Genomic DNA, 25,487 nt, shown 5'->3' with positions numbered 1-25,487 from the left:
TGTAAACAATGCCAAACGCAACTTGCGGCAAATAAAAATTTTTCCATTAATTGATTAAAATTAATTTTTGTTATTGCTCTCCTTTTTGCTGATTATATAATTTAATTGTATTTTTATTTTTGAATAAAAAATTTCAATAGTCTGCTATTTAATATAAATAAACATATTGAATTATAAACTTCATATTTAATTAATAAATTTCTTTCCTCGATAATATTACAAAATTTTAAATGGTTATTAATCTTCAAATATTGAAAAATTTAATTATAATAACAACAATTAAATATTTAAATTTATTATTTGAATACAAAATAGAACTGTAAAGTTATATAGAAAAATTGAAATAAAGGTTAAAATAGGATTAGAAAATAATGCACCAAAAATAGGTAACATTGAGGTCACGAGTTTATTCCTCACACAAAAAATAATGATGCAGGAATATACAATGCATTTTAATGAGCTCAAAATGATTTTGATGGCATACATACATATATAACATGCAATAGTCTCTATAGTCTTGAGGAGGTTGTTTTGTGCAGCATCAAGAGTTTTTAATTGTTTATATGAATTTGACGAACAGACACCAACAACTTTGTAAAGAGCACACCAGCAATATTTTTTTACATAAGAAATTATTCATCTTGACTGTTTTGGAAAACTTAATTAATACCACATATTTTAGATTGCCAATTTTTTTATCGTGTTTGTTCTTTAAGCTCTACGTAAAGATTGCATAACATAGATTTTAATAAAAATTGATTGATAATAACACATTATCGATTATTTTGGACTGTTGAAGCTTCACTGATGTGTAGTTAATTTTACGCAGCTATACATAATTCCTTATTGATTTAACTTTTTGCTACATCGTTTTCCTCTTAAATTTCACTTAAAGAACAACTGTCTGTTCATCAGATTCATAGATAAATTGTAACTTAGTTATTTAAAGGTGGCCAGGTATGCCTAAATATCAATAAAATTAGAAATATAAATATAATTAAGAAGTGGGAAATGCATATTTTATATTGTTGCCAGTACAGCTTTGCAGTTAAACTGACTTTAGCGCAAACAAATGGCATCCAACTTTATGAATTATTACTCTCTTCACTAAAATTTTGACGAGAGTACAATTAAATAATTTTTTTTTTTGCGTTTGACCCTCACACAAAATACAGCGCAGCAAAAATATGTACATATATTTTGCAAAGTAAATGTGTCGGAAAGCAATTGAGATGCAGCTATTGTAGTATTAGTGTGTTTCGCCTAACCAAATCTTGCTGTATAGGCAAAGGTGTTATTAACAATGACCATCACATTTTGCCAAGAGGCTGTATCGGAAAGTAAAAGAAGATTTATATCAATTTTAAAATCTAGAGGACACTTCACAATTTAATTATAATTTTTTTTTATGTTATCCATATATTAATATTGAAAACGCCATTAAATACATAAATACTGATAGAAATTTAAAAAAAAAAAAAAAACATTAAATGGAGAAAAGTATCCACACGAATTTTGAGCTCTGTAGATTTTAGATCCTTGCCCCAAAGATGTCGGTTGGGAGAAAACAGGTTTTGCATTATTATTTTTTTGTAATAACATTAAATAGGATTACTTAATTTCAAGCATAATTATATATTATGAAAAGCACTAGGAGCTGGATCTTTGCTTCTCCTTTACACCAAAACAAAGGTACCAGTTCACCCATCAAAATCACATCTTATTTGGTACCAAAAGGGCACACCGTTATCCAGCATCCTTGCACATAAAAAGCATATTTTTAGCCCATGAGCTTATAATGGCATAACTTAAACCTTAGATACAAATGGTTCGTAATCACAAAATAGAAATTTTGGTAATTCAAGGAAAACACTTGTGCAAAAGTATGGCGCGAGTCAGTTAAAATATTTGAGGCGAGCAAAATTAGCTCAGAAAACATACTGGAACCAATGACCGTGTGTCATGCATGCGAGGAGAAAAATAATTATTGCATTTGAGCGTCTGATTTTGATTGGAACCAGCTTGCAGTTGTGCTGTGAAAACATTTCTCGAGATTCGGATTGATCAAAAACACATAAGAAAATGGTATAGTAAATGCTGTTCGTTCACATTAGTGAATGCGACAGTAATAGTTATTATGAAAAATGCACAATCACATCGGCTTACATCAGTTATTTTAGTGCAGAAATTAATCAAAATATTTCAATTTCTGCAAGTACACAAATAAAATTGCAGAGTGGAGCGTTTCTTTATGAAGCCCCATCTGCTATTCTGAAGCCATTTTTATTTTTTAATGCCCGTGTTCTCTCACAAACTTATTTTAAAGTATTCACCAAGCAAGTAAAAGGAGTTTGCAAGTGGTTATCTCATTTTAACATTATTGCTGTAAATCCTGGGTGAAAACACCGTGTTTCTAATCTGGCAAATCATTTAGCCACAAGAATAAAAAAGCTTTATTGTGAAACACGGGGTGCAAAAATTATTTTGCCAATGTAAGGTTTTGCTACAAATTTTGTACTTGGTGAATAATTGAAAACAATTTGTCAGAAAAATCAGGCACTAAGTTTTTAGTAATAATTATATAATTTATCATCTTCATAAAAACCTTTTTTGAATTTGCCTGAGGCACATTATTCAAGCCTCCGTTTCTCCCCCTTTTAACCTCAGTCGAGCAAAGTCCTCAAAGATTATGTCGTCATCTGGATCTGGTCGAATGCCCTCACTGAAAGCAGGTTCGAGATATTTTCTTTTAATTTGGTTACTTCGAAACATTGGTTTGAGGAATATAAAATATCTCAATTAAAAAAAAAGGAAAAGAATAAATGCTTACGAGTCAAGTTGGATGAGGTTGTCCACAGCAGGATCAGTTTTCTGTCCATCAGAAGCATCTGCCATGTGGGACGGACTTGAACTTAAAACTGGCAAGGACTCTTCCTCTGGCTTTGGGTGCATTAGAATAAACGGTAATTCAGCCACAAGATCTCTAAAATATGGAGATTTAAAATTTGAGGCTTTAGAGCAAACAAAACAAAACTCACCCGCCAAGTGCTCCAAGGCAGAGCTTAACTTTGACTTTATACTGTACAATAATGCCAAGATTTTCTCGCTGAGAAGTTTCGCTGATGCTGTAGGCAAATTTAAATTGTTGATTATGAGCTGAAGCTCCTTTTTTTAATTACAAGATATACACCAATTAATTTACAACAATATTGATATTCACTAATTTTTAAAAAGTATCATACAAATTTATTAAATATAGATTGTTATATGTCACAAGTAGAAAACAAAATAAATGCAAGTACGACAATTGACTTCTACATTTAACAAAAATTACACATAATGTAACTCTGGAAATTCTTATTTCCAAAAACAAGACTTGCTTCATAATATATTTTAAATTGAAAGGTTGGTGATAATTTTGAAATAAAATTTAAAACAATCAAAATATTTTGTTCTTTTTCTCGAAATACCTCCCCCCCCCCCCTCCCCCATCAAAAGTATAGGAAATGCAGTGGACGAAGAGGATGATGAATGGTAGCAGGCAGGGACAAGCAGTAGTTCTGAACAGCCTCAGCAAGCACAAACAACAGAAACGGCCTATGTATTAAAAACACTTTTTCTCAAATATCAGTTGGAGTTAAATGAGTGTTGCTTTGAAGCAAAGATTAAAAGCATCAAATTATGCAAAATTAATTTTTAAATTTGACCGAATGCACATTTTTTTTTTTTTAATGTAGGCCATTAAAAACTTTTTTAGCACAACTTGGCAATAGCAAACTGCACATTTAAATTGAGCAAAGAGGCAAGCTTAGCCAGTTGACTTACAGAGTGCTCGAGGCCAAGTTTGTGTCCTCGTGCTTCAGCTGACCGTCTAGAGCCAGCCCCCACTTGTCTTTATTGTTGGCCAGCAAGGGTGTAAGGGAGAAAACCTTGCTCAAGGTAAACCCAGGCCCAACTGGACACCCCTCCCTGCAACCAACCACCATTCTCATTAGTGTCCACTCGGGACTCACATTGTCGATGAAGCCAAATTTGTGTCCTCGTGTTTCAGTTGACCGTCCAGTGCTAAACCTCGCTTGTCCTTGTTCTTTTCCAACAGCGGTTTCAGGTAAAACACCTTTGACAACGTAAAGCCCGGACTTACAGGGCATCCGTCTCTGCAATTGCACCTTTTAATTCTAGATCTACTCAGCCAAATTTAATGTAGCTGAATAGAGTTTTATTACATTTTACACTTCCCTATTTATTTAAAAAGGTTGTTTTCTATCTTTTTCCATAGGCAACTTCAATATATAGAATAAATTAATAATGCAATAACGACTTACTCGCTTTCGATTTCAGCCACTGTACACTTATACTGCGCTGTCGAAAATAGACATATGTCTGCAAACTGGCGAACTGCAAATTAAAATTAAAAAAGATATGAGAGCAGAAGTACAAAACGCAAGATTTTTACCAGTCACTTTAATTTTTTTCACAGATCTGTTGCTGTTGTTTGCAATGTGAACATTTACAGCTATATCCTCCCCGTGATGGTATAACTGAATAAACGGAAAATATAAAAGTTATAAATTTCAAATCAGGATAAATATTATTTACCTCTTTGTCCAACGAAGCCTCTAAGTGAAGTTTATTGGGACTCATCATGAAGTCTTTGCTTACTTCTACCGAAGGCTGCTCACCCTGTTTGCTTGGCGCATACATTATCTTGCGTATTGCCAGTCGAACGGAATTCCTTTGCATCAATCAAATGAATAATTATCAATTAGATTTTTTTATTTTAATTATACCTTTTGTGCGGCTTGTCATCTTGAGTTTCTCCCACAAACGCTTTGAGTTCATAGTCGACTCCGCAAGGTTTTCCAGTGTCACCGGGTGCCGGTTGGAGAGTGACTGAGGCAGGGCAGTGAGGAGGCAGTTCAAAATAAAAAGGGAAAGCATTTGGTCCTAACTTCTTTATCAACCGTTCCTGAGGGGCCAAACTTGCTTTCAAGAGAAGTGTTTGTTTTATAACAAGTGAAATGAAACCTGAAGTCTGGTCAAGGGCTGTTTGCTGACAGACTCTGGCACAGGGAAAATTTGCTCAGCGGCTAGATAAAGGTCTTTGCGGAAGGTGAGGCCCAGGACGTCCAAATCCTCACGTCCATACCTGAAGGCGGCCAATACGTGGCCAAACACTTTTCGGTCTTTGACATAGTCGGGGTCGATTAAAACAACTCCATCTACAATAGGATAGGAAATAGGAGAGTTACGTCGATGACCAAGAAATTTGCGGTATTTACCTATGGGGTCAACATGTGTTATGTGGTCTACAAAGTCCCTTTTCCCAAGATAAACGGTGATCTGGAATTCAATTGTAATAATTGGCTTGTTAATTTTAGTTTTTTAATTAATTTTGTGAACTTTATACATACTAATGGAACAAACTAATTGCGAGATATAATATTTTTCACAAAGGATATCCACTTCCTTTCTGTTTCAAGCCACACAGGAAAATCATTGCTTCAATTTTTCTCCATTTGTGGTTAAACACAAACGCCCAATTGACGTCAATTCAAAATTTTATTCCTTATTAAAGCGATGCATGATTTTAAAAAGATCAAAAATAATAATTTTTATTTACAATATCCCACACCTCCCCTTTCAAAGCCCCTCGTAGCCGATTTTGACTGACGACTATTTAGCGGATGTCAACTGAAGTGTGCAGTGATCTTTACCATGTTGGGATCGCTTGATTTGTTTGTTAACATTTGCAGAGGGATTGCTGGTTGTGCATGTGACTGGCTTCAGTTCAGTCAAACGCGATCAAATTTCCACATAATATTATTCCGCGTTTTGAGTGTAAGAAAAGTGAATTAATTCAATAAAATTACCTTGCTATTAGGAGAACTCTTTTTGAATACCCTGCAAACAAGAAAAGCGCGAATTAAAACATTGAATTGAGTAATAGAATTAAAAGCTATATAGTTTTTAAATGATAAGTAAACAAACTAAAGCTGCTGCTTTAAGCCACATAAAGACAAGTAATATCACATTATTGTGTACAACTGCGTCGACTGTGCGATGAAAAGTAATAATCAGCATGAACAATAAGTATTATGCTTGCACTATTTGTTTACCTTGTGGCTTGTCTTTTACAACTGGACTCGTCCATGTCTAATGTTGCCAGTGTGTTGGTCACTCACTAACGTCAGTGGCGAAGTGTCAAAAACAGATTTTATCTGAAAGTGTGACAAAACAGGGGGAAGAATAAGTCGTTAATTACAAATTTCTACAATTTAAAACAAGGAAAATTTAAATATTTAAAACCGGATATTTAAAATAAGCGAATGAATTTCTTGTCTTTTCTCTGAAATTAAAGAAAAGAAATAAAAAAAAAATTATGAAAAATAATCAAATAAAAGAATCGACTAAATGAGTGCATTTAGCCAATGAATAAGCAGATGGTGGGTAATTTTCATAAACCTATCAAGCCCTAACAAGTAGAACCACCTATTGATTTTTGTTGATTTCCTATCAACAAACACAGCGATCAGCAGAGAGATATATTTGTATTGACAATACATATATAATTTGATTTAAATGTACGTGTGCGTATCTATGTATATAAAATACAGAGGAGCCACAGCCCACTCTTATCGCCCCGTTCACGTCATCCGGTCTCTTTCTGACTCAGGGTGTACCTCTCCGGTGAACGTCCGGTATACCAGTTGGTAATATAATGCCCTCGGAGGGCCCACGGAGGCCCTCCGTGGGCGCGGTTTGTCAATAAAAGACTATGGCAAGTCAGGGCCCGAGTCAGAGCCAAGAGACCTGTCTCGAAGGCGAAACTCACCTGGACGGGCACCGAAAGCGAGGCCACAGCTACCCGGACATGTCTGCGCACTGCTAAGTGGACGTGAACGCCGATGGGGTGGGACGACGGACAGTCTAGTGTGGAAAACAGACACCGCTCGGTCGACCACAACAAAGACGGAACAAGGAACTGATGAGGACACGAAGGGGGAGGATCCTGCAGAACGCCATCTTTACGTTAATCCCGCGATTAATCAAAATATGTTCTACGTAGGCGGGAAATTGGCAGGCGGCCAAATGCATGAAGCCCTATAATATAATTGCGATTTAATCACTTTCACGATATAAATATTTGGATCATTAAATTAAATTAATACTTTCAAGAAAGAGCTGCAAAAAATTGGGCCGCGAAATTTTTTCGTCATGACTCATGACCCTTTGCCATGTTATTAGAAAATGTTAAGGTATAGCCAGTGAGGATATGATTGTACGTATTAACTACCGTCTATGTATAATGTCATCCATTAATTATTTTCTGTGAATACATCTTAATTTTGGTGAAATTTTTCATTAATTGCAAAATCAAAGTTTCAAAAGCGCCAAATGTTTATTACAATAGGAATTAATAAAGTAAGCAAATAATCATAGTTATAACTATAAACCTATGAAACATCAAATCTCTGATAAAATAATTATTTTGAATTTTTTTTTGTTGCGCTACTTAAATTCATTCATTCAAAAACCTGCTACAATTTTAAACTTCAATGCAGGTCATCTAAAATAATCAAGCTGGAATCATCGCAATCGACAATATCAAACGGTCCATCAATCAGCATCTCTCAATCCATAATATAATTTAATTGAACAGCTTTATTATTTGTTAGAAATGCACACACACAGCGCTGTAAGAAAAAGTGATTTTCATTTTAATTTACACACGCAAGTAGTGTTTCCATGCAGGATGAGCTCAAAAGTTTGAAATGCGTGTGCTTGCAAAATTCGCAGCGGCAAGCTCCATTTGCGACTATTTTATTTTTATTCCATTCCTAAGACTTTGAAAGCAACATTAGGAGAATCCGTGATTTCTCCGGGATTGAGATGCACGTTTACATATTATTAATAAAATTCTTTTTCTTGTCTGAAAGAAATCACAGCATTTCCATCAGCTGAAAGTAAAGCTAACCAAGCGGCAAAAGTTCAGTGCAATACCATTTGGTTGTACAGAATTAAAAATTTCAGGTCTTTTGTATATGCGTTGCCAGTTAATTGAATAACAATATCCATTAAAAAAATTTGACAGACGTAATTAATTTGTGACAAAATAAGCTGTAAAAAATATAGGTAAAAAAAATGTGTTGTATTGAAATCCTCGGAAACATTACATACCCTCTCTCAAGTTGGCACGGGTTGGATAGGGATTTGAATGTCTTGTGTATAATCATGCTCTCCTACTAAACTGTCCACTTGGGCTCAGCAAATTTAAGCCAATTTCTCGTGGATAACAAACACCACTTTAAATTCGTTGGCGCCAAACAAATAATTAGTTTTTCCATAAATTGACACAGATCACAAATCTATGCAGTTTTGTAGGAAGCGCAGCAGTATACAAAGATTTTGCTGGTTATATAAGTATCATGATAGTGATGCAGGCGCTACTTTCAAGCAGTTGTGGTCATCACAGTAGTTGGTGAGAGAGGGCAAAGCAGTGGTGAGTGAGATGCGCGGCGCAAAATGCCTTCTAGCAAATGCACCGGCCTTCCTCGTCCACACTCTCTGAGTGCTGCGGCTGCTGCGTCTGCAAGTCAACGGCTGAGAAAAAGCAGTTAAGGATGAAAATTTTTTAATTAGCAAGGAACGAATATTATTTATTTGACTCTGATTTCTTAAGAACAGTTCTCATTTAAATTCTAAATAAAGTAATTAATAAGAAACAAAAGTAATCATAAATTAAAGAAAATAACATTCAATAATTAATATTTTTATTGCTGGCTACACGGTGCTATTGGTGAGTAAAGCAAATCTTTATTATTTGCTTTAATATTTTATTTTAAATACGTTGGACATCCAGCAAGCAACCTCAATTTTCTAAAAAGTAATTGTAAGCCGATGAATTTAAGTACTCTCAAATGAGACTCAAATGCAATGACCACAGTCATTGAAGGGACTTGGAAGTTTGGCAAAAACAAAGTTGAATGTCAAAGAAAATGCATAAATATTGAGCATGTTAAAAAAAAAAAAAGAAAGACAGCACCAATTTTATTAAAAAGATTCTTATCTCTATAACTGATTTCCATCCAACTATATGAGCTCCCAGCTCCCATATGTGAGAAAAAAGTACTGTTAATTTTATCAATGAGGGAACTGATTTCTCCAATTGAGATAATTTTAGCAGAAAGGCAGAAAAATATAAATATATTTACTTTTTGGCAGAAAAAAGTGACATTTCAAGCCAAAAATAGCTGCCTTGATGAGTTGACGTGCTGATATAAATGAAACGGCTCATTATTTTCCAGTCATACTTTGCACTAGTACAAAAATTAACTTTACTAACTTCGTTATTGGAAAAATAATTTTTATATTCTCAAAATTTGCAAGAAAGTTAAATGTTAACATCATATTATACTATTTAAATTATTAACTCATAATATATTATCCAACGTGTGTAAAATCTCCAAAAACTGCTTACAATTAGTGGTATAATTAAATTTTTTAATTGAGAAACAGCAGGACGCTTTTAAATAAAGCTTGGAGGTTTGCTTCATATTTTAAAAATATGCGCCCATCTCATGCTTAATTAAATTTTGTAATTCTGATTATTTACAGTTTTCGCGGTTTGTTGAGTGCAAGCTTCACAACTGCAAGGACAATCTTGGAACTAGAAAACATATTTTGCGCAGGTAGAAAATAATACTAATGAATTGAGACAATTCACACTGGAACAATTTAAAAGTCAATAATCGTTATCCTCAAAACAAATCGTGAATTAAATTATTATTACAACAAAAGCATGAATTAAATAAAATCTACAGATAACGACAAGAAAGTAAAAACCAGTAGAAACAAGTCTTGTTTCTGGGGAATGTGAAAGGGCAAGACGCTTAATAGAAACCATCTCACTCCATCCAGCCAGTCAACACGAGCAACTGCCGTCGGGGTTCCGTGACTCGTTCGGGGTGTCTTTGAGCACCACTTCTTGCACTGAGCAAAATAAAGTCAAGGGAAAATAAACAAAATAAATCATAGAAAATTATAAGAAAGAAACAATTGAAATAATTAAATAAGTACACTAAATATGGCAAAATACCAAATTTTTAAAAAGGTTTTTGAGAATTTGTTAGACATGATTAAATTAATTTTGCAGCGGAAAAGGATACTGTCCTCAGGAGGCTTATTTTCTGTCGAGTCCATGCCTGGTAAAGCTGCAGCAACTCTTCGGAAAAGCTGAGGTAAAAAAAAATTGTATTTATTTCAATCAAATAAAATTATTTTGAGGAGTTCACCTGTTTCACATTGTACCCGGCCTTAGCACTGGTCTCAATAAACATGACGTTTAGTTCTTTAGCTTTGCGCTCGCCCTCTTCGGTCGAGACCTGCCTCTTGTCAGAAAGATCCGTCTTATTGCCAACCAGCATGATGATTACATCACTGCCACGCTCGGTGCGAACATCGTCAATCCACTTAGAAGTTTGGTGAAAGGAATTTGCGTCTGGGAAAAGAAAAAAAAAATTCAGCAACGTGATTGCATGTGAATAGGTAGGTTGCTCACTTGTGATGTCGTAGACAACCACAGCCACTGTCGAATCACGAATGTATGAAGGAATCAAACTGCGAAACCGCTCCTGTCCCGCAGTGTCCCACAACTGTAGTCTCACCTAGAAAAATAAGAACATTTAAAACTTTAATCTTTCTCTAGAGTACGCCGCAACTTGCATTAAAAATGTTATAAAAAAAAGTGGTTAAAATTTTGTTTTTATAATAATATAAAAATAAAAAAAGAATTTCAAGTAGATATTTACCGTTCTATCCTCCAAATACATTGTTTTGGATAAGAAATCGATGCCTATGGTTGCCTACAAAAGGGGAAAATGGAAATTAGAGCATTTTACTTTTTGGAAACTTTTATCTTGCCTGGTAAGTGTTGTCAAAGCTGTCATACATAAATCTCGTAATCAGTGAAGTCTTGCCAACTAAAACACAGAAAATGGACAGAGGATAAATATTTGTTCCATTAACACAGGCAAATACAAAGCAGGCAAAAATTAAGGCGAACCCCGCCCTGTCTCCCTTGACTGCAATGAAACCGTGGTTATAAAAGAAATTTATATTTCATGAACTCAGTTGTTGCGTGGAAGACGGAAATAATAAAAATTAAAAAAATCATCTAAATCGATCAAAGGAGATTTATATTTCATGGAATGGTTTCGGCGGAGCTTGAATACAAAAGCACTATTTTGACAAAGCGATGTCAGAATTGTCAGATAAAAATAGCTAATATGTGAATCATATCAAAGATATAAGAATACAAAGAATAATTAATCACGTTCGCTGATTGCGGATGCGAGACGATAAAAATAGTTTGCCGGCATTACATATGAATCAAGATATTTAAAACCAGGTTTTTTTTATAATAATGATAATTTACATTCTCAATTATCTATATTTGACGGTTTCAGTCAGCGATTCTTGTTAAATAGCTTTTCAAGGTTCTTAGCTGTAAATTTTTATCCAGCGTGATCCAACGTTAATTTAGAAAAAAAAATAATCACTTTATTTTAAAAACAGCTTAAAACAATTAATATTAAATGCTGCAGCAAACTTTAACAATAATTTAATTTTGGGGTCTTTCTGTTTAACATCGTTCAAAGAAATTCTGTCATAAGTTCAAATTTCTTTCTTACAGTTCAATCCCTAATGAGGTAATGACCCACTAAACTATGAACAACCTTCCACCCTTTTCATGAGCAATTGATCTTATAATAAAAAATTCCTGTGGTACCAAATTCCAAGAACCCATTATTGAGTTTAAATTTTGAAAGAAGGAAGTTCTGAAAATTAGCCATGCAGAACAAAATAAAAAATGTGTATTCAATAAATTAGAAAATGCAATTTTGCAAAAAGTTCTGGGCCGACAGAAGTCGAGTTCGGTGTGGGTGGGTGCGACCCCGCCTCCCATCTGCGGCTAGCGAAGCAAATACGAATTTTCGGCGAGCTCGTGCAAGTCGAAAAGCACCCCTTGCAGACCGGAATCACCCTAGACGCCTACTTACCGCTTTGTTCTCCTAGAAAAACGAGTTTGAACTTGCGGAGCGGATTGCCGAAATCACCAGACGAAGACATGATGCTAGCGCGAGTGAGGTGGCGAGCTGGAGCTCTACGAGCCGATTGCTTCAGGGAGTGACCCTAATTAACAGGTCGAACGAGCACGAATATCCAGGGAGGCAAACGTCGCTCGGCAGTCTTGCTTTTCGCCACGACTGCCGACAAATTCGCTGTTAATACGATTATTCCAATTGTCAATCGACGTCACTCTTTTCGTGACTTCTGAGTCAGTTCGACGTCTGTGTTCCGTGTACTGCCAGCCAAGGACCAATTGAGAGGTGCGTTTACGAGTCCGGGTGGGAGGAGCTTGGAGGGCGATGGACTCGAGTAGGGGGCTCAAGTGCGACGTGTCGAGAGTACACGTTCCAGTGTAATTTAACAAAATGTTTAATTTTTCATTAATTAATATGTATTTTATTACAAATAAACTTTAAGTAAGACACATATTAGGCAAATTGATTAATTTTAAATCGAATAAAACTTTGATGAGAAGATAATTTAAATCCTAAGGGGATGCGAATTGGTCGCCATTTAATTTCAATTTTTGTTTCTAATTTCCTGAAACTTGACATTTATTTCCAGCAAATTTAATTTATTGAAATATTTATTTAAGAATTTCAATAGATTGTATTCTTCTACACTTCTCTAAATTTTATTAGAGTTGGCTTATCTTCAAAAATTCTTACTTTTGAGAATATATTCATGAATGTGCAAATAGCAGAAATTGCAGCGCTCTCGTGTGTTCTGCGCGACTGCGCAGAACAGAAGTTAGGTGCAAATAGCGCATGCAGACTTTTATTTCTACGCTTGCTTTTCATCCGCTGCTGGAGCGTTGTGTTAATCATGTCGCCTGCTGTTTCTTTACAATTTTAATCAATTCTCGCGGCGCTACTCTTGAGATTGATGAGCTCTGGAAAAATCGAGACTCACAACTGGATTCTGAAAATTCCGAAATAGCGAGCCACAATCGCCGTCGCCCGGACCGGCCAGCGGCCAGCAGTGAAGCAAACTGATATCGACAGCCAACTTTCGACAGGCGACCTAAACTGTTTCTGCGCTGGGAAGAGAAATAAAATTCGTCATCCGTAAGCAGCCGGGAATGGTCAATGTCTAATCGTAGTAGGAGCGTCGTCCTGTCAGACGAGGACTCGCCAAAGAAGCGCAAGAAGTTGGCTAGGGGTCTCGAAAATCGCTTTCGGGCCCCAGACGATGTTATGGCCGACATGGAGAAGAAAGGGAATTTTTCGGCCTTGATACGGCCAAGCAACAACCTCATCAGCTCCAAGCCTGGCGCAGCCAAAAAACTTGTGATACTCAATTTCAAAGGTTCGCTAAAATTGATCAAGTTTAGCTTTCTTTTTCTCAGTATCAATTTTGTTCTACGCATTTATGTATATCTGTGCATAGTACATAGTCTCCATTTTTGGCTCAATATTATACCCTCAAATGCGCAATCATCTAGGCTATTTTTGCCCGATGACCACTTATGCAATTGATTATTAAATCAAGACAGAAAAAATCACACCAATCTTTGAAGCATTTACTCAATTTAATATGATGATTATGTTACGAGTTTTTTTTTTGTAATAATTATTATGTATTATATAAATTAACAAAATATTTTTGAAAGCCTATTAAAAATATTTTGATGTTATTTTCTGTCATAGACTCGCGTATGTTTTGTTTGAAAAATAAATAATAACTGCAAGCGACCCTAATTGCTAATTTATCTAAATTTTGCAGATACTCCTCAACTGCCGAAAAACTACCAACAGGAGACATGGGGGAAGCTGGAGGAGGCAGTAATTGCCATCCAGACTTCAAAATCTATCAGATATAGTCAAGAAGAATTGTTCCGAGGAGTGGAAAATATGTGTAACAACAAGATGGCTCCGTTCCTGTATTCTAAACTGAAAGGTAAAGATGGGGAATTTTTGTGATTCATTTAAGTAACTTTAATTTTTCTATGCAGATTTAACTGAGAAGCACGTTGAAGCAAACATAAAACCATTTCTGGCAGAGTCGATCGACCGATTAATTTTCCTCAAACGGATGAACGAATGCTGGCTGGCACACTGCCGGCAAATGATCCAGATCCGGAGCATATTCCTCTACTTGGACAGAACTTATGTTCTTCACAATGCATCCATTGTTTCTATTTGGTAAGACAGGATTTATTCTTAAAATATCAATTTGTTGAATCCCAATCTTTCAGGGATATGGGCTTGGAGATGTTCCGTCATCACATCATAATCAATCCCATGGTTCAAACGCGAACAGTGGAAGGTCTGTTGATGCTTATAGAGAAAGAGCGCCAAGGAGACACTGTAGATAGAACCCTTCTGAAGTCGCTGCTCCGGATGCTCTCTGATTTGCAAATTTATCAAGAGGCGTTTGAAGCAAAGTAATATTTAACAAATGTTTAATGATGCCATTACTAACAAAATATTATATATTTTAGATTCTTATTAGCCACAGAGAGGTTATATGCCAGCGAAGGCCAGCAACTAATGCAAGATTTGGATGTTCCCGAGTATCTGACCCATGTAAATAAAAGGCTTAACGAAGAAAACGAAAGACTGCTTCATTATTTGGATCAGTGCACTAAGTAAGTAATAGGAACTGCCAAATGCATTTTAACTCTAAATCCTCAATTATAAATTTTATTAAACTAATTGGATGTGTTTTATTAATTTCAGATGGGCGCTGATCCACACTGTTGAAAAGCAGCTACTGAGTGAACACCTTACTGCAATTTTGCAGAAAGGCTTGGAGGTGTTGCTTGAGGAAAAGCGAATCAAGGATTTGACCCTATTGTATAATCTGTTTTCGCGTGTCAAAAACGGTCCAACTGAGCTGTGTAACAATTTCAATAGTTTTATCAAGGTGAGGCGTGCCTACCGTTTTTCGTTAAAATTTACTAATGCTGAATACGTTACAGAAAAAAGGAAGGACTATTGTGATTGATCCAGAGAAGGACAAGACCATGGTTCAAGAACTGCTAGACTTCAAAGATAAGATGGACAGCACTGTAAACAACTGTTTCCAAAAGAGGGAACGTTTCCATTTCAGCCTGAAGGAAGCTTTCGAGTACTTCATCAATCAGAGAGTGAACAAACCGGCAGAGCTTATTGGTAAGATTTCTTGAATTTGGCTTGAAAGTGTGTTGCAAATAATTCAACATTAATTTCAGCTAAATTTGTGGACTCCAAACTGAGAGCTGGAAACAAAGAGGCGACGGAAGAGGAGCTTGAGAGGCTCTTGGACAAAATCATGGTCCTCTTCAGATTTATTCACGGAAAAGATGTTTTTGAGGCCTTCTATAAAAAGGTGCTGATTTTTATCAAGCTTGTTATTTAATAGCAATAACTAAAAAAATAAATTTAAGGATTTGGCTAAAAGACTGCTGGTTGGCAAGTCAGCCAGCGTAGATGCGGAAAAGAGCATGCTGTCAAAACTTAAGCAGGAGTGTGGAGGAGGCTTCACGTCTAAGCTCGAGGGCATGTTCAAAGATATGGAGCTTAGCAAAGACATCAACATTGCTTTCAAACAGCACACGTCAAACTTGCGAGAGCCACCTTTAGCTTACATTGATCTCACTGTGAGCATTTTAACAATGGGCTACTGGCCGTCCTACCCACTTTTGGAGGTTACTTTGCCCATCGAAATGGTGCAGTACCAAGAGGTCTTCAACAAATTCTACCTTGGCAAGCACAGTGGTCGAAAGCTCCAGTGGCAACCAACTTTAGGCCACTGTGTCCTAAAGGCAGATTTTGCTCAGGTTTGAATCCGTACTGAAAGCATTGTTTTCCTTATTGATTAAAATATATTCAGGGCAAGAAAGAACTTCAAGTGTCGCTTTTCCAAGCATTGGTTCTTTTGAGGTTCAATCATTCGGATGAAATTTCTGTTGAAGAATTGAAAGCAGCTACAAATATTGAGGTATTTTACAAGGAAATGAGAAAAAATTAAACTATGTTATAATCTTACCTATTTAGGATGGTGAACTGAGACGCACTCTTCAATCTCTAGCATGTGGCAAAGCAAGGGTTTTGCAAAAAGTTCCAAAGGGCAGAGAGGTGGAGAACGGTGACAAGTTTTCTTTCAACAATGAGTTCACCAATAAACTGTTCCGCATTAAAATTAATCAGATTCAACTGAAGGAGACTGTATGTTGCTATTATTTTGGTCAAATTGTGTATAAAAGCTTATATAATTGCAGACCGAGGAGCAGAAGGCAACAGAGGAAAGAGTTTTCCAAGACAGACAGTATCAAATTGATGCTGCTATTGTGCGAATCATGAAGATGCGCAAAACGCTTAGCCACAACTTACTGATCAGTGAACTGTACAATCAGCTCAAATTCCCTGTGAAGGTAGTTAAAGAAAATTATTGGGTTGTAATTTGCGAAACATGTATTTTTTTAATTTCAGCCTGCAGATTTGAAGAAGCGCATCGAATCTCTCATTGACCGGGACTACATGGAACGAGACAAAGACATTGCCAACCAATACAACTATGTGGCCTAGTGGGAACGAACTATGCATCTGTCTCAGTGACCTGACCTCTGTCTAAGGCCTAGGAGTCATCTTACAAGGACTTCTGGTGTTGTTCTAGCAGCCTTGCAAATTGTGTTTATGTGATTGAATGACAGTAAAAGGATGAGAATGTGCTTGCCAGGAAAATAGTTTTTTGTAAGTAGGCGCGCAATCAACATGGGTTATTTCATATTTAAATACATTTTGCTGTCTTTCTGGCATAAACTTCTTACAAGATAATATTTTATTTTTACTACGAAACGCTCCCCAGAAATATGCATTGAACTGACGAGATGTTGATTTTCCTCAGGTCAAATCAAAGTGAAAATTTCCCTTTAAATATTGATTTTGTTTTGTTTTGCGATAAATAAAATAAACTTTTTTGAGTATGTGAATAATATAACAATGCTATAAAATGTAGCTAAACTTTAATTTTTTATTAGAAAATCTCCCCCACACATCTATTATTGCACATTTTATTCTTATATATAATAACCCTAAGAGTACATTTTTGTATGAATGCATTACGCAAAATAAAAAATAACTGCAAATCCCATGATTGATATAAGCAGAGAGGCCAATAACCGCAAGGATCTTTTATTTACATATATTTAGATTTAAATGAAAGACATCCTTGCCAAAAGTGCCGATAACAATAAATTGCCATTCGTTATGATTACCCTTCGTGCCACAAGATGGTGCTGCAACACGCTTGATGGAGGTGGTGCATCTATTTTATTGGTCGTTTATGTCGATTAGCAACAGGATGACCAATGAAATTGGGTCTTCATCTTCAGCTGCATGAGTTTGTTTATATTTTATTCCAGACTAGGTGCATTCATTTTTGATCCCAAGAAGCATCTTATTTTGATCATAGCTCATGGCAAGTCTTTTACCAATGAATATAAAGTCGTATTATAATATCTTATTTATGTAAACTCTTGTTTGTGATTTTAGGTTTTACACATTGCATGAATCATGGCAAGTAGTAGCAGCGGCGGAAAATCCTGTTGGGAAATAAAAAATGACAACAGCAAAAGTTCATCTGGTCAGTCGACCCATGAGAAAATCACCCTCTGCGTAAAAAACAAAAGCAAGCAAGATTCACCATCCACTAAAGATGGACCTAAAAAGTCCAAAAGCTCCAATAAGAAGAGCACCAAGGGTGGAGGCAGATCGAGCAGCAACAGCAAATCGTCGTCGAGAAAACAGATCAAAGAGGAACTAATTGGTGAAGACAACGCGTCCAGAGAGATGGATGATGTCACTGAAAGAGAAGAATCAGTGCCAGTACAGGCGGACGAGGCTGCCGTCCAACAGGCTAGACAAGAAATGATAAACAACGCTCTTCTCAAAGAAATACTCAATGAAAAAAAGAGGGTATGTTTTAGTTTTATCTTTTGATTTGAATATTATAATTTAGCAGTATGATTTTTCTATAGGCGCTGTTTGAATCAGAGGAAATGCTTCAATTTTTCAAGGAGAGAGCTGAGATATTCTACAAATCTCAGCCAACCCAGTATTGAGAGACCTTGTCCAAGACGAAGATTAACGAATAAGTATATTATAGGCATATATTTATTTAAAATTGAAAATATTGATATAAGATCAATTGTGATTTATTTGTAATTATATTTTACATTTTCTTGGTATCCAAGTTCACAGTACAAACTTGCGTGTTTCATACCGGCAGCATGAAAAAAGTAGTGCATAAAATTAACTTTCAAATCAAAACCTTGGAAATTTTCTCAAAGATACGTATCTCTACTTTTATTGTTAGTTATATCTTATAGTTTTAAAATTAACCCACTTGAACCCACTCTTTGAAGCTTTGATATACTGGCCGTTTTTAATAAATCTATACTAAAAATGCAAATAGAAACTATAATTTAACTAATTTGTTAGAAAAATCCCACACCTTTGATTGAACTTTTGGATGCCTTATCAATATTAAATACTGATTGAATTTGGTACAATATCAGGATCAAACCATTCATACTTGAATTCCCTTTGCTTATTCCGTTTCTTTATCTCATGAGACAGCTTCTTGAGCTCCAACCGAAACCTGAAAGATTTTAGTCATTTCACATAATTAATTCTGCTATGCTCAAACTCACTCTTCAGCTATGTGAACAATGTCGGGGTTGTACAAGTACTGCACCTCAAAGTCTCCAAGGCTTTTTGTTCCTTTCATGCTCAAAAGTTTTGTGATCACCTGGCATAAATTCCGTAAAAAAAAAATTCAAATTTATAAATTTAAATTTTCATTTTTTACCATGATGTCTAAAGTTGTACTTTTGTTTGGCAAAAATTCCAGGATATCTTTTTCTGTCATTTCCCGCTAAAGAAAAAAATGTAAATTACAGTTTTTTTAATTAATTATAACTTCAACCTTTTTTTGGGGCGGCATGTTCATTAGTATTCCTGGGTAATTTGGCACAAATCCGTAAGCGTCATACTGCTGGAAATTAGCTCCGGCATGTCCCAAGCTACATGCGGCTACCACGGCCGTGCAGATTGTTATCAACTGGTCAATGTTTTCTAGTTTCTCGGGCATTCCGCCTATGCCAAGACCACCATCCAATTGTGTAGTGGCCATTTCTTTTACCCAGTTTTGCACCTCGTAATCACCTTCAAGCTTCTCAGGTGTGTCTGCGTGTAAAAGTAAATAATTATCCAGTTTTTAATAAATTCAATTTAGCATTACCGTAGAAGTATTTCACAACTCTTGCTACATAACTTTTGATTATTCGGAATAATGGAACAGCGTCATCCCTGTATGGGTAATAAGGGAGGATTTTGGGATCCGCGACTCCCCTAACCTCTATTTGTTTTTCCACGTCCCCATCAACGTCAAGCCGCCAACGTCTAAAGCTGAAAGTAGGCCAAGAATATCTTAAGCATGCCATTCTCTGAAGTCTCGCTAAACGCTTAATTATTCCAATTAGAAGGCTTGAGTTACATTTTTTTTTCTCAATCCCAAGAAGTGTGCTTTTAACACAACAAGGAAAACTTGAGCTTATAATTTCAAATGTATCATATATCACCCCCTAAGAAAGAAAAACAGGAAATTTTGTCGCGCGGCATTAATTAAATTTTAAATTTAAACATAAGTCGCTTTCTTACCCCCTGCTGATGAGCTTGAACATGCCAGTTCTGCCTACGATCATGCCACTGTCAACCCATCCGCCTGGCGAAATTAGCTTTTCTAGACCGCGCCTGCAAGAAGTTAATTGTTTGTAAAGCAAAATGTTTATTTTAACTTGGTACGCTACATACGCATTTATCGCTAGTAGATACAAGTAGTGAGGTGCCAGAAGTCTGAAAATCGGATGAGAGGGCGACAAATTCCTGTGCGCAGCCACGCACATTGTCTCCATCAACAAATGCGTTAAGCCTAAACAAAAATAGACATTATTCTTTAAATTTGACACATTTTAAAAATTAATTAATTTTTAGGAACAAATATTTTTGCAGTATTTAATTTTTTTCCTTCCTGATTCATACCTAAGTGTGTGCAAGATTGGTGCTGTTGTGCATCACCCATGTTGAAAAACATTTTGGCCATAATCCAAGTGAGCGGGGGATCGCTGGGGTAATAGATTGGATTTGTGGGTGAAGGGTCTTGGAATAGTTGAATCGCGATGGGCATTAAATCGTCTTTTTTGTTCAAGTAGAACAAACCGATTGGTGCAACTAACTGCAATCAAAAAGTACAAACGCTATCTGATCATAAACCTTAAACTGATTGGCTGAAAAAAAACTATAAAAAATAACTGCTGAATATCCTTAAGTCATAACTTTCATCAAATTTACTATACTTGATGATATGTAAAGCGCTATTATTAAATTCAACTTTCTTAAATTGCACTTACCACTGGCATTTCATTTTTGCACGGTGCCCTGTTCAGTAGTTCCAAGTCTATGATAAAGATTTTATTTTTCTCCAAAGCTTCGTCTAGCGTAAATCCTTCCAAGAAGGGCTCAACACATTCTGTTTGAAGTGCAAATCTGTTTTTTAATCGAATATTAATTAGAAATAAAATTTAAAAAGGATAGTATATTCATCTACTTTTTTGGAATATTCTTGCAGAGTTCGATCAGAACGGAGTTCACGCCTTGGACTCGTTGCAAGCCAAACCATCTATCTTCCGTCCAATATTTAGTACACTGAAATAAGACATTATAATATATTTACATTATAAAGAAATAACAACAAAAGTTGTTTTTCCCAAGATTATTCCGTCACACTTATCTAACTCTTTATTATGTATAAATTATATCTTTTTAATTCACCGGAAATATTTTGTGGTTTTCCACTTTCTTGGCGATAAAGTTAAATTTTACGCAATTTCCATATATTTCTGAATAATCGTTTAAGACATAAAATCACCGCACCTTAAAAATTCAATGTTCTGTTAAATTATTTTTATACCTCTGGTCGATGTAGAGTGCTGTCTGGGTGGTAAATGTTCTTGACATCCTCCAGTGACGACCACTCCTCTGTTGTAAATTTCAAATGATACGTCCTGGCGATAAGCTTTCCTTTGAGCTTCAAGAAATCCAACTGAATATTTAAAAAAAAATTATCAAGTCTTGCGTCTTTTTAAATTCAAATTCGCACGGACCATATATCGCTCCGAGAATTTTTCATCGTCAGGCAGATCTTTGATCTGTTGCAAATATTCCGTTTTTTTTGTAAATTAGACACTTTAAATTTTTGTGGTTTATATATTATAACCTGCTTTGGGCCCCTCTCAATGGTTTGCTTGAACTGATACATTTCCCTCTTTCTTTGTAATTCGAGCCGCCGATTGTCAATCTGCCTATCGTCCTGGGGCAAAAATGCGTCAAACTCGAAGAGGTAGTAGCGCCTTTCTACTTCAATCCATCTTTGCACTGGGAAGATGTATCTTATTCTTAAGATCCTGTCCTCGATCTTCAAGATCAACCAATTTAAATAATATAATTTTCAATTATATTTTTATCAAAATATTTAAATTTTTTTAAATATTTGTAAATTATTAACTAAATAATAATAATCAGTAATTGTAATAACTTTTAATTCAAATATTGATTATTTAAAATTTCACTTTTTCTTTATATTACCTCAACCCTGTCCAAGAACCACCGATCATCGCCTGTTAAACTTGCGTGCCTCCAAACTACAATATGGTCCAACTTTTCTGGAGTTTGCAATCCTTCAGTTTTGAGACCATACGAGTGAGTCTCTCCTCTTTCGTGGTCGTTAACTAACATTTTGTCCAGACATGTCGGCTCAGATTCTGCTCCAGACGAGTCGACCATTTGCAGATAAACCGTCGAATCAGTTCCAGCGTAGAGCCTGTCTCCAGTGGTCACATGCGCTTTGAACCTGGACACAGACCACCAAGAACCAAGCCAAGAGTTTAAAGCGCCCAACATTGTTGCTGCGCTGCACTCGGCAGCAGTTCGTCGCTGCTGCGTACCTCACAGCCGACTAAAGCGAGTTATTTAGATAGCGCTGGTTCTCCGTGGCTGCGGGCGGTGCGCGCATAACTTCCTAATAGCCTTGAACCCCCTCTTGGTGCTCATTTTTCTCTCGCAAGGAGAAGAGGCTGGCGGGGAAATATTCCTAAATGCATGCATTTTAGGCACTAATTTTTAAATTATTACCTTTAACTTTAAATATTTCCTGCTAAGCAACAAGATGCTCTCAAGGCAGTCAAGGCCAATCCGCACTTACAGCCAAGCATATAATTATTTGATAAATAATTACAATTTGGTCAAATGTCAGAGTCTCCCTTGTTATTATCATACATGGAAAAACAATATTCACTTGCTTAAATGCCTTATTTGATAAGTATACCGATAATAGGAACATAAATATTTAATTCGATTTATTTATTTTGACAACTTGTTATAGTTTATAATTATAATAGTGAGATCTGGTTAACAAGATTAAAATTTTCCAGAAAATTAATTACATTTAACTTTCAATAAATTCATTTAATGAGGAAAATTAGACAGTCTTGATTTAACTAATAGAGGTTTTTGTGCTGGTTGAAAACAACTTTCAACAATTTGTTAAAACCAGTATTCTTACAGTGGTTTTCAAAAAATGCATTTTCAATTATCAAAAGTTCCTTAAAAACAGTCAAAGGCGACGAGTCGACAAGCAAAGAACATTGCCTTAACAACCACCAGAAGGAAACTGGTAGATTCATTTCCAGAAGCCGTTCTCCAACTTCTTCTCCAATTCCCACTGGCAAAGGAAACAGCCAATATTCTCTGCTGTTGCTATGATCATTTTCCAGTTTTTTCTGTCCACGACTGCTCTGCGCTTTTTTGTTTGTTTTAAACAACTTCACCAGATATTGTTTTTTTGAAAAAGAAATATTTTTCACTTGCTCTTGCAGTAGTTCTTGATCAAAGTTAGTAGCAGCAAAATTGGATTTTTCCAAAAACTTTGTCAAATAGTCACACTTTGAGAAAGAAAAAGATTGGACGGAACGCTGAACTTTTTCTGCCATGGGCTTGAACGATCCATGTTCGATGGCAACTTTGAGACCAACTGTGAGCGGCGTCAATGATTTTGTTGGATCTGGCTGGCTGCTGTTTTCACCATTCTCCTCCTGGCCGCCAGCACAAGTTGACAGCTTCGACGATAACTTGAGCAAAAACTTCTTTTTCTCAGCTATGGAAAAGAAAAATAATATTTCAGAAATTTTAAGAGATGCCATTTTGAACCCTTACTGCTCATAGAACTGCTGTTTGGGGCAGACTTGTTAGAGTAGGCAGGTAGAAAACTGGGGTCCAAATGGACTGTGTTGTTTGAGGTTTGCACTGCTTGCTTGTTGAACATCTGTTTGGCCCAGAAAAAATGGTCGGCTAGGATCGTGTTTCGCAGTTCAATGAATTCGACCCAATTTGTCCAGACAAAATGCTGCTCTTCCGTGGGCCGAGCCTCCGCCCAATTGGAGAGCTGATATTCTGTATTGTCGTCCAAGCAGAGCAGTAACTTCAAGGCAAAAATAATAAAAGCTACAGCCCTAACTTCTGCTAAAGGAATGTAGCACAATTTGGTGATGTCCGAGGTGAAACGACTATTCTGCTTCTTATAAGCTAATAATTTAGAAATCACTTTGTTCAGTTCACCTGCAAACAAAAGGTTTAAAGCATCAAAGAACTTTATATAATTTTACTTTTTACTTCACATACTTGGAAGGCATAGTTCCTGAAGAAACCTTCGAACTACCGGCTCCAATTCTCCGAGAGGGACATGTGGGTAGTTCAGAGTGGCATGGATTTGTCTGGCTTCAGACAAAATCATGCATTTGGCTGAATTTGGATTGTCGGAAATTGACTGCTTGGGCCCAAACAGTCCTCGATCACCTGCATTGAGACAAGACTCACCAGGCAGAAACTGTTCAATCCAGCGGTAAGAAACATGATTGTGATTCAGCCACCTGAATAATGAGTATGTTATACAAAAATAAATTAAAACCTAGAAACAGTATTACCTTAAAAGGTCAGTAAGTTTAACGTCACTCTCTGTCAATTGCAGGGAAAGAAAAAGTATTCCCAGAAGAGTTTTACGCGTCAAATTTTTTGAGCTCAGGTCTTTGTGCCTGTTTCTTTTGAATATGGTGCTTTCTTTATCTTCTTGCTCCCTTTAATTTACATAAAAAAAAAATTAGAAATCACTAATCACTGTTTGGAAGATCATCACATACTCATCATCTAAAGTTGACTCTATCATGGATGTACTAGCGTTAGTGCTTGTGACTGACGTTTCACTTAAATATACCTGGCTAGCAAGTTTCCTCTAAAAGAAATTTGGAAAATTCAATTTAATAAATGATTAGAAAGTAAAAGAATACCTTCAGACTTGCTGCACTTTTTAGGCTAGAGGCATCAGAGCTAGCATCTGTAGCTTTCCTTCTTTGCCTCCTCCGTTTATATTTTCTTTTATTGTGCAATTTATGCATCATAATCCACTTGAGATCCCTGTAATATAGAAAAATATTCATTTAGTAAGTTGATTAAATAATGAAAGAAATAAATCACCTTTCAGTTTTTGCTGCCGCAAAAGGAAATTGTCTTTTAGTAAAACAAACTCCAATCGTCTGCAAACATTTAGCCCAAATATTGAAAGCTGTGAATTTAAAATCCTTTGGAAGAGGCGCTAAGGCTTCCAGCTCATCGATTTGACCAACTAAGACGTGGCTTAAGCCTTCCCACGAAGACCAAGCGTCTGAGGGCAACCAATAGACACAGATCAATAGACACAGCAAAAATCAGCAAATATATTTCTATATTAATCATATCGTAAATTCATACTTATGTATTCATACAATTCATAGTATGTATAAAAAAAAAATATCTAAAGGTTCCATTATTTTAATAATTATAATTATCTTCATTTTACGTTACAACGTACCACTAGAAATTTTCTCCTTGCTAGTTTCTGCATCATTTTCCTTTTCTTGGAAAGACTGCGCGATAATACTGACATGTTTCAGACTTTGGCTGAAAGCTAATTCATGTTCTTCCTCTTGCCAGTCCTAGAGAAGATAATATATTTTATAAAAAAACCATAATAACAAATAAAATTATATAATCATGGTGCACAAAAACAAACCTCTGCCTGTGTGTGACAATTCTGGCAATAGTAATGTCCATCCTGCAGTTCAAAATCATTTCCAAGACACACTTTGCAAGTCACCATTATATCTTGCTAATGTTAAAATGTTTTATAAAAATGCTAAATGCTGCATTTGGCAAAACTCGAAACTGTTGTTAAGACGTGGGCGCCGGGTTTATGTATTTGACTGATTTTACTCTTCCCCCACG

At 35.9% G+C, this 25,487-nt stretch overlaps 6 protein-coding genes across 8 annotated transcripts; 2 read left to right on the top strand and 4 right to left on the bottom strand.

Moving 5' to 3' along the window:
- Positions 1-387: 387 nt before the first annotated feature.
- Positions 388-7,003, bottom strand: LOC132199358 (arrestin red cell). Of its 2 annotated transcripts, none has more exons than XM_059624007.1 (13): positions 6,836-7,003; positions 6,120-6,221; positions 5,874-5,904; positions 5,283-5,343; positions 5,029-5,222; positions 4,791-4,969; positions 4,600-4,735; positions 4,457-4,541; positions 4,326-4,398; positions 3,826-3,969; positions 3,039-3,125; positions 2,831-2,983; positions 388-2,722 (listed from the first exon to the last, which is right to left on the bottom strand). In XM_059624007.1, the coding sequence occupies exons 2-13, from the start codon at positions 6,152-6,154 to the stop codon at positions 2,635-2,637; spliced, it is 1,266 nt and encodes a 421-aa protein (XP_059479990.1). In that variant the 5' UTR covers positions 6,155-6,221; positions 6,836-7,003; the 3' UTR covers positions 388-2,634. The 2 variants fall into 2 exon arrangements, with proteins under 2 accessions (XP_059479990.1, XP_059479989.1); XM_059624006.1 differs by lacking the exon at positions 3,826-3,969 and adding an exon at positions 4,014-4,157 and having other exon boundaries at positions 6,836-7,002.
- Positions 7,004-7,463: 460 nt separating this feature from the next.
- On the bottom strand, positions 7,464-12,389 carry LOC132199359 (ras-related protein Rab6). Of its 2 annotated transcripts, none has more exons than XM_059624008.1 (7): positions 12,063-12,389; positions 10,924-10,982; positions 10,812-10,865; positions 10,562-10,667; positions 10,296-10,501; positions 10,170-10,236; positions 7,464-8,604 (listed from the first exon to the last, which is right to left on the bottom strand). In XM_059624008.1, exons 1-7 carry the CDS (start codon positions 12,130-12,132, stop codon positions 8,534-8,536), a joined length of 633 nt encoding a protein of 210 aa, XP_059479991.1. In that variant the 5' UTR covers positions 12,133-12,389; the 3' UTR covers positions 7,464-8,533. The 2 variants fall into 2 exon arrangements, with proteins under 2 accessions (XP_059479991.1, XP_059479992.1); XM_059624009.1 differs by lacking the exon at positions 7,464-8,604 and adding an exon at positions 8,758-9,993 and having other exon boundaries at positions 12,063-12,387.
- Positions 12,390-12,904: 515 nt separating this feature from the next.
- LOC132200894 (cullin-4A) lies at positions 12,905-17,078 on the top strand. The gene is made up of 13 exons (XM_059626668.1): positions 12,905-13,440; positions 13,858-14,031; positions 14,087-14,276; positions 14,330-14,518; positions 14,576-14,722; positions 14,814-15,000; positions 15,056-15,248; positions 15,308-15,444; positions 15,503-15,895; positions 15,949-16,056; positions 16,113-16,283; positions 16,337-16,489; positions 16,548-17,078. The coding sequence occupies exons 1-13, from the start codon at positions 13,221-13,223 to the stop codon at positions 16,641-16,643; spliced, it is 2,358 nt and encodes a 785-aa protein (XP_059482651.1). The 5' UTR covers positions 12,905-13,220; the 3' UTR covers positions 16,644-17,078.
- Positions 17,079-17,401: 323 nt separating this feature from the next.
- LOC132201891 (uncharacterized) lies at positions 17,402-18,924 on the top strand. The gene is made up of 3 exons (XM_059628433.1): positions 17,402-17,535; positions 17,610-18,032; positions 18,095-18,924. Exons 2-3 carry the CDS (start codon positions 17,631-17,633, stop codon positions 18,176-18,178), a joined length of 486 nt encoding a protein of 161 aa, XP_059484416.1. The 5' UTR covers positions 17,402-17,535; positions 17,610-17,630; the 3' UTR covers positions 18,179-18,924.
- On the bottom strand, positions 18,453-22,145 carry LOC132201889 (allene oxide synthase-lipoxygenase protein-like). Its single transcript, XM_059628430.1, has 14 exons — positions 21,762-22,145; positions 21,394-21,591; positions 21,281-21,325; positions 21,088-21,219; positions 20,725-20,822; positions 20,528-20,663; positions 20,160-20,352; positions 19,932-20,049; positions 19,779-19,871; positions 19,360-19,526; positions 19,045-19,304; positions 18,928-18,993; positions 18,770-18,867; positions 18,453-18,717 (listed from the first exon to the last, which is right to left on the bottom strand). Exons 1-14 carry the CDS (start codon positions 22,074-22,076, stop codon positions 18,603-18,605), a joined length of 2,034 nt encoding a protein of 677 aa, XP_059484413.1. The 5' UTR covers positions 22,077-22,145; the 3' UTR covers positions 18,453-18,602.
- Positions 22,146-22,522: 377 nt separating this feature from the next.
- Positions 22,523-25,487, bottom strand: LOC132201888 (TATA box-binding protein-associated factor RNA polymerase I subunit B). The gene is made up of 9 exons (XM_059628429.1): positions 25,276-25,487; positions 25,075-25,198; positions 24,702-24,888; positions 24,515-24,641; positions 24,368-24,459; positions 24,155-24,304; positions 23,853-24,100; positions 23,388-23,789; positions 22,523-23,328 (listed from the first exon to the last, which is right to left on the bottom strand). The coding sequence occupies exons 1-9, from the start codon at positions 25,360-25,362 to the stop codon at positions 22,673-22,675; spliced, it is 2,073 nt and encodes a 690-aa protein (XP_059484412.1). The 5' UTR covers positions 25,363-25,487; the 3' UTR covers positions 22,523-22,672.

Source organism: Neocloeon triangulifer, unplaced genomic scaffold (genome assembly GCF_031216515.1).
Source record: "Neocloeon triangulifer isolate White Clay Creek 2 clone unplaced genomic scaffold, ASM3121651v1 ptg000014l, whole genome shotgun sequence".
In the NCBI taxonomy this organism is placed as follows: Eukaryota; Metazoa; Arthropoda; class Insecta; order Ephemeroptera; family Baetidae; genus Neocloeon; species Neocloeon triangulifer.
This window is presented reverse-complemented; position numbering and strand designations above follow the sequence as displayed.